This window comes from Pseudorca crassidens, chromosome 19 (assembly GCF_039906515.1).
Source record: "Pseudorca crassidens isolate mPseCra1 chromosome 19, mPseCra1.hap1, whole genome shotgun sequence".
Classification (NCBI taxonomy): Eukaryota; Metazoa; Chordata; class Mammalia; order Artiodactyla; family Delphinidae; genus Pseudorca; species Pseudorca crassidens.
This window is the reverse complement of record NC_090314.1, coordinates 52,837,010-52,844,327: the sequence shown is the minus strand read 5'-3', so window position 1 is coordinate 52,844,327 and position 7,318 is coordinate 52,837,010. Positions and strand designations below refer to the sequence as shown.

Genomic DNA, 7,318 nt, shown 5'->3' with positions numbered 1-7,318 from the left:
CGTTGCAAAATGTAGCCAAGAGAGATAAAAACTGAGGTTCCGCAGATAGGTGGCCAGAGACACAGGACCTTCTCCCCAGGGTCTGATTCCTGGGGCAGGGGGAGGAGAAGACCAGGCAGGCGACTCTAGAGCCCGTGATACCCAGGTTGTGGGCATGGGACATTCCTGAGCTCGGTCAGAGCAGGCGGAGGCCTCGGAGTGGTGGAAGGGCCGGGCAACCCGGGGAGGCCTCCATGCTTGGGACTCGGGCCTACCTGTGCCGGGTTCAGCCACCTGCCAGACAGATCCCAGGTATTTTAAAGAGCATCTGCTTCAACGCGTGTTGCTGTTTCTTCTCCTGGCCTCTGTGCTCCAGACGCCAAACTTTATACCTGCTGGGTTAAATTAAAAAAAAAAAAAAAAAAAGCAAAAGCCTTCCCCTCGGCGTGGACACGGGCTCCCACTCGCCCCTGCTCCCTCTCCCGCCCTGCGCCAACACATTCCCATTCAGCAGCAACGATCTGCGCAGAGGAGCTGCGCAGTCGCCGGGCTTGAATTAGGCGCCATCGGGCTCAGTAGTAGCCCTGCTGCTCCCTGATTGGCAGCTCCCTGGCCCGGCGCCAGCCTATTGGGAGGCCTGTTTACGCTGAATGAGTGGCATGAGCTCCCGGCAGAGGAGGGCCGCGCGGCCAATCAGCGCGCAGGCTGCTCGGGGCTGAGTGGCACGAGCTTATTAGTATGCAGGGCCCGTGGCTCGCCGCGCCGGGCTGCAGGTTTGAGAGCCGCTCTGGATGGGCTCGCTAGAGTCGTTGTTGTGGAAGCGGTGCATTTACAGTGCAACAGTCAGCACATTGAAAATACCAATAGGAATACAAAACAAAGTCACATTTACTGGTTTAATTGTATTGCATTCAATTGTATCCAGGAAACAGCCTCCAGTAAGTAACTGAAATTGCTTTCATTTTTTTGTTTTTGTATTTTTATTATTTTATTTTTTATTTTGGCTTTGGGGATTTACAATTTTTTTAGTAAGAGAAATTCAGGGTTGCGATGTTAAGAAGTATATATCTTCCCTTTTAAAAAATCCGTTATAATGTCGAGCAGGCTTTTTTTTTTTTTAAAGATGAACTATATATAAGAGCGATTTTTTCTCCCTTTGAAAAATCTTATCGATCGCTTTAAAATTCCCCCCGTAATGCGTCCTTGCTTTGCTCTGAGCGCTTGTTGTCTCGATCGACACCCAGCATTAAAAATAAATGATCGCGACAGGACAGGGACCGCCAGGCTGCGTCTGGCGCAAGCCGCGCGGGCGGCTCCGGGTGGACAGTCGGCGAGGTCCCCGACGCACCCAACGCGCTCCCGGCTCTGGCGGCACCACGAACGAACCCCAGTTGTTCGGCCCCCACACACCCTGCTCCCCTCCCCCGAGCAGCCTCGGGTCAGCCCCGCCCGGTCGCTCCGCGGCGCCGGGAACCGGCTGGCTCGCGCTGGCCGAGGCGGCCTGAGCCGCCTAACAGAGGGGCTTGCCGGCCGCCGGCCGTGTGCGGGGCGAGGGACCGGGCGGAAAGGGGTAACCGCGAGGTTTTGGGGGGTTCGTTTCCCAGAGCCTAATTCATTTTAGGGCATTTCAGAAAATTTTTTCCGGGGGGGGTGGGGGTGGAGGAGGTAGGTGGCCAAGCGAGGCTAGCGCAGCGGGGCTTTCTCCCCGCGCGCATTCCGGGCGGTGTGCGGGGCTCAGGCCACCGCCCGTGAGGCGGGGTCTGCGGGCGGGTGCGCCCTGGGGTGCGGGGGTCCGGCGCGGCCCAGGGCCTCGGTCCTCTCCCGGCGTGCGGGGGGGATGGTGTCGGGCGCGACCGTTTCGCAGGGAGCGGGTTCTGTGGCGGCGCCCGAGCAGCCCGCGCCCCGCGCGCGCCGGGCCCCAGCCCAGCCTGCAGGTCCCACAACGCCAGCGCACTCGGAGACGGCGCCGGGGGATGCGGGAGGCCGAAGCAAGGGCAGGTTTTTCCGTGTATAAGTTAAAACCGAAGGAAACCCGAAGGAGCCCCACATCCTGGAGCGCTTGAGCCACGCGCAGAGGAACGGGCGGCTCCAGGGACCGCGCCGCGGGGTCCTGGGGAAGAGCCCGGCTTTCCGAGGTTCGGCTGTTTCCAAAATACCCTTGTCAGCGATTTTCCAGCCGGCATGGGGCCCCGTGCCCGCCACCGTTTTCGCTCCGTTTCCTCTCTGAGTCCGGCCCGATCCGAGGCTGGAGCTGTCCTTTTCTGCGGCCTCTCCTGGAGCTGGGGGGAGGGGGCTCGGAGCCCTAGGACTCGCGAATGGCGGCGCCTGAGCTCCGGGCTCGGGGCGCCGGGCCCAGGCCGGGGCGGCCGTGCGTCGCCGCCCCGCTCCCTGCCTGGCTCGTGTTCCGCAGGCACCCAGGAGCCGCTCTCTGGCGGGCGGTGAGGCGCAGCGCGGCCTCTCCCCGCGAGCAAAGAACACAAAGAAAAGCTCCCTCCGACCTGGTAAGAATCTCTGCGGCACAGACGAGCGACAATAACCCACCTCCTTCCGCGTAAAAAGTCTAGCGGGCTAGTGGGGAAGGATCAATCCAGCCCGGGATCCACCCGCTGAAGGTGAAGATTAAAATTGCTGCTGGTAACCAAGCCCGCGTCCCGAGAATCGAGAGCAACTCTTTCTTTCTCGACAATTTTGGAATTTCTTATCGGTAAAAAGAAACCCCACAAAACAAAAGCATAGCATACACGGCTCCCCGGAGGCCGCCGGGAAGCCCCCCACCCCCCGCGCGCGCAGCCCCGGGCCCTCCGCGCCTTTGAAGCCGCAGGTTCCCGACCTCCCTCCCCTCCTTTCCCTTTGTCCCTCCCCGTGCCCCCCGGCCCCTAGCCCGGCGCGGGCAGCCCCTCCCTCCCCCGACCCCGGCGCAGGCAGCCCCCTCGCCCGGCGCTCCCCCGGCCCTGGTGGCCGGGCGCTTGCTCTGCAGGCCGGAGCGGCGGCGAGCCGAGTTATTTGTTAGACCGGGGTAGAGAGCTGACGATCCCCAGAGGGAGGAAGCCCCAAACCCCTTTGTATAAAGTTGAGAGACAAAGAGAACTCTTTGTGTAGGTTCCGTTTATTTACAATGCAAAAGCTCTCCGAATAAATATTAAAAAGCTTATCAGCTGAGCAAATATGTATTCACTTAATACATTATGTTTTCGGTTGTAGATTAAATCAAACACAAAATAGTCTGCAAATAAGACGTGTAGAACCTGTAACATTAAATATAGCAATTTAAAATGGTATTCACAAAATGGAAAACATCTTAATCGCTTTATTGTCACGATGGGACGGCTAAAAAAAATCAGAAGACTTTCTGCAAAGTTCACAGTGAAGAATATTAAGCCTACCCATCTCCCTGTTGTTAAGGTGATATCAAACATTAAAACAATGCAGATTTAGGAAATGAGGTCGAATGAAAGCGGTCCTCCACGCGGGCGCACAGCCGTCCAGTCTATGTGTTGCTCCGCCGTTCCGCGCTCAGCGTCTGAAATTACCCCCAATTTCGCTTCCGAGTGGACTCTCGGCGTTGGGTGGGGGTGGAAGAGAAGGGAGGTGGGGGGCATTAAGTGCCCAGCCAGGAGGTGGAGGTGGACGACGGAGGCCGGGGGTCTGCTGGGACCTGGGCAGCGGTGAAGGTTGCGCTGGGCCCGGGCACTTGTCCGCCTCCCCAGGGCCCAGCCCAGCGTCGCAAACCCCACGTCCCCCGGCCGTGCAGAGACAGGCCTCGGCTCGGCGACCCGGGGCAGGCGCTGAAGGGAGAAATAATGTGGCCGATTTGGGGCGTTGAGAGAAAACAATTTCTGACTCTCAAATCGCCCCTCTCCAAACCTCCAATCCTCAGAGGAAGATCCTGGGCGAATTTGACTGGGGGGCGGGGTGATTGTTCCAGGCTCTCCAGGAAGCTCCCGGCTCCGGGACGGCCGACCGGGCACTGCGGCGTGGCGGCCCAGGTGACGCCGCCGGCGGACGTACACCCCTGGGGCTCCGGGGAGCTGGCCCGGGGTCCTGGCTCGGCAATGCGGAGTGGGGGCCTGGTCCCGTTAGGGATGTTGGGGGGGGGCGCGGCGGGTTCAAAAGAATGGGCCGAAAGACGCATGAGGGGGATGGGAGAGGGGAGAAAATGAAGGTTATTAAAAAAAAAAAAACTCTTGAGTTAAAATCAATAAAATTACTCGCTTAATTAGCATGGTCATTCGGTTAAGCAGAATGCAGTAAAAGCTGAACCTCGGAATGGGGGGAGAGGAAAAAAGCTAGCGTCGACCCCAGGCCTTCCCTCAGAGACACCTTTGGGCAGCGGGGGAGGGGAGAGGGTGTGCGTGTGAGTGTGTGTGTGTGTGTATGTGCGTGCGTGATGGCTTCGCAGATTTGGGTTTTTATCACCCAGAGGAGCCAGCAGCCTTTCGCCGAGGCGCCCTCGCCGCAGGGATCCGCGAAGGGGAAGCGTCGAGCTGTACGGCCGGGTTCCCTCAGGCTCCTCCGGGCGGAGCGTGGCCGGGACGGTGCGTGTGCGCGCGGGGATCGGGGCGGCCCGGGTGGCCAGCGCGCGCGCGTGCAGCGGGGAGACGCGCGGAGCTCTCCGGACCCGGCCGCCGGGCCTGGCCGCGAGGCTCGGGCCGACGGGGTGGGGGGGTGGGGGGCGGGTGGGGCGGAGACCCCCGGGCGAGCCGAGCCCCAGAGTCACCAAGTCTCCTCTGCTTGCCTCCGCAGACTATGGACCCGCACGGCGGCCGCCGGCTCGGCACGCGGCCGCCCGCCGAGGAGACCAGTCCGCCGGCGTGCTGACCGGCCCCGCCGCCGCCGCCGCCAGTGACCCCGGACGCCGCCTCCTCCGCGCCTCCCGCGCGCCGTCCGCGCGCCGAGCCGCCCCCGGGCCCCGGCCGCGCTGCTCCCGGGAGGCGGCGGCGGGCCGGGGCCGGGGCCGGGGCCCGGCATGGATGGCCGCGACTTCGCACCGCCGCCGCATCTGCTGTCGGACCGCGGGAGCCTGGGCCACCGCAGCGCCGCCGCTGCCGCGCGCCTCGCCCCGGCCGGGCCCGCTGCGCAGCCCCCGGCGCACTTCCAGCCCGGAAAGTACTTCCCGTCGCCGCTGCCCATGGCTTCGCACACAGGTCAGTGCCGGCCGGGTGGGCGCGGGAGAGGAGGCCCTGCCGCGAGGTGGGCACGGTCGAGGGTCGTACGGGAGCCTGCCCCTCCTCTCCTTGGAGCATTTGCGGAGAAGCCTTCGGTTTCATTTCCCTGCACCGGCACCGGTGGCGGCCCGCGCATCCTATGGGCGCCCCGAGCCGGATCATCGCGGTTTAGAACGGCCTTCCCCAGGGTCCCCCAGTGTCTCGGAGGGGCAGCCTCGGAGCCGGCTAAAAATAAAGCCTTTCCCCTCCTGCCACCCTCCCCCACCCCTTCCTGCAAAAGAACTAAATTCCGCGGAAACCTCATTTCTGCATTCTGCATTCTGCATTCACATCCTTAAAACATTCCGGGGCTGGGACAACGAGGCACATTCTGCGGGAACAAAACGGCCGTTGTGAAGGGGGGGGGGGTGCCGCGGCCTCTCGGATTAGGGCGGTGTGTGCGCGGGGTGAGCGTTAATAGGGACTGCTGGTGTAAGACGAGCAAATCCTGTTTCTATATAAAGCCTTGAAGTGTCAGGGCGAGAATGGGTTTGCAGGGGATGCATTTGCTTTAACAAGTGCCTCTGGTATCCTGCTAAAGCCGGACAAAGCGTGGCCAGATCGCGGCCCAGCCCCGCGGCCTGCGCCCTGGGGGAGCGCAGCGCCGGCGCCGGCTCGGCTGGGGGCGGCGCGGGGGCCGCCGACGGATTTCGGTGCAGGCGAGTTCGCAGCAAATTTGCTCCAGGAGGAGAGAGCTGGGGCCGCCCTGCACTCGGGTCTTCTCCAGTTCTCTCCCGGAGAGAGCTGTTCCTTGGCAGAGCTGACCCAGGCCTCCAGAGCAGTCCCCGTCTCGGGTGGCTTTGATATTACTGTCGAGCCAGGTCAGAAGAGAAGCAGGGCCGGGCAGAGGGTGGCGAAGGGGCCGCGATCTCGCCTGAGACCCTGGAGGTTACTGGCCAGTGCCGGCTGAGTTTGCAGGAAGCTGGAGGGGCTGCGCGTGTGGGGACCCGCTGGTCACCCTGAAAGGTTGGCTTACTTTTGTTTACAGTTTGTTCTAAACATCAGAAATGTTGTTTGCCGCTTTTTTTGTTGTTGTTAATTTGGCAGTAACAGTTATTGCTAGCTTGATGAACTGTGAATACTAATAAAATTATATCTGCTTTAATGGGATTACAATTAGTGTGTGGATTAAAACGGATGGCAGAGTCAGGCTAAAAGGGAAAATGTCAGAAGGGAGGGCAGTCAGAAAGAAAAACATAAATTACCTAAAAAGAAAAAAAATACGAGAAATTGCTTGATTACTAATGGGCGTTTAGCATTTACAACGTGAGATACGAAAAGTTCGAGCACGCTGGGAGTAGAGGGGCTGGACTCAGCACTCTCCTGGAATCAGCCCTTCGCCCGCGTTTCCTGTTCCAGTGCGAGCCTTCTGCAAGGCTGCTTTTTTTCTCTTCCTTGCTCTTCCTTCTTCCTCTCCCTTGCTTTTTTCTCTTATAGATTTATAACTCAAAAAAGCAAAAGTACTTGCCTGGGCAATTGGTGATTTTAAATATCTGTCCTTGCTGTTCCTGTGGTTGTCTCTCCTGCCCCTGCATTAGAGATGCTGCCCGCCCAGCTCAGCCCACACTGGGGGGTTGAGGTTGGGGGCTTGTGGTGGCAGCAGGGACAGTGCTACAGTTTCTCTAGCCCCTCCTGGCTGCACACACACACACATACACACACACACCCCGCATATGCCATACCCTCTAGCCTGGAGGGTACAGAAACCGGTCCAGAAGGGCCCCCGACACCAAGGCTCTCCCAGTAGTACACAGACAGGCTGGGGCTGTGCCCCCCATGGGGTGGGGCAGGGCCAGACCAGATTCCCCGTCAGTTCAGGTCACTGCTGTCTCTCTCGTCCCCATTCAACAGCCCACGGCCCTCCCCAGGTCCTGGTCAGCCGCCATTTCCCCTTTCTGTTCTTATATCCAGATGCCCGCACCACCGAGTCAGGTGGGAACGTGGTCTGGGTGGCCCAAACCATTGTCTTGTTCATTCCAAGTTTGACCACGTGGTTCTTGGATCGTAGGCCATGGAGGGTTTGGAGAAATTGGATGGGTGCTGGCTTGGTCTGTGTCCTTGACCCAGACCCTACCCACCTCCCCCATATGCAGGGTGCTCTAGGGGGCGCTGGAGGTCCCCAGGGCACCCTGGGG

General features: G+C 60.5%; 1 protein-coding gene across 9 annotated transcripts in view; it reads left to right on the top strand.

Moving 5' to 3' along the window:
* Window positions 1-730: 730 nt before the first annotated feature.
* Window positions 731-7,318, top strand: part of BAHCC1 (BAH domain and coiled-coil containing 1) — a 60,260-nt gene continuing 53,672 nt past the window's right edge. For 7 of the 9 annotated variants that reach the window (XM_067716052.1, XM_067716053.1, XM_067716056.1 and 4 more), the window contains exons 1-2: window positions 731-917; window positions 4,723-5,123. In XM_067716052.1, the coding sequence (XP_067572153.1) occupies window positions 4,946-5,123 (178 nt within the window). In that variant the 5' untranslated portion in view covers window positions 731-917; window positions 4,723-4,945. Of the gene's footprint in view, window positions 918-1,695; window positions 4,515-4,722; window positions 5,124-7,318 lie in introns of those variants that run through there. The other 2 variants (XM_067716050.1, XM_067716049.1) reach the window with 2 other exon arrangements.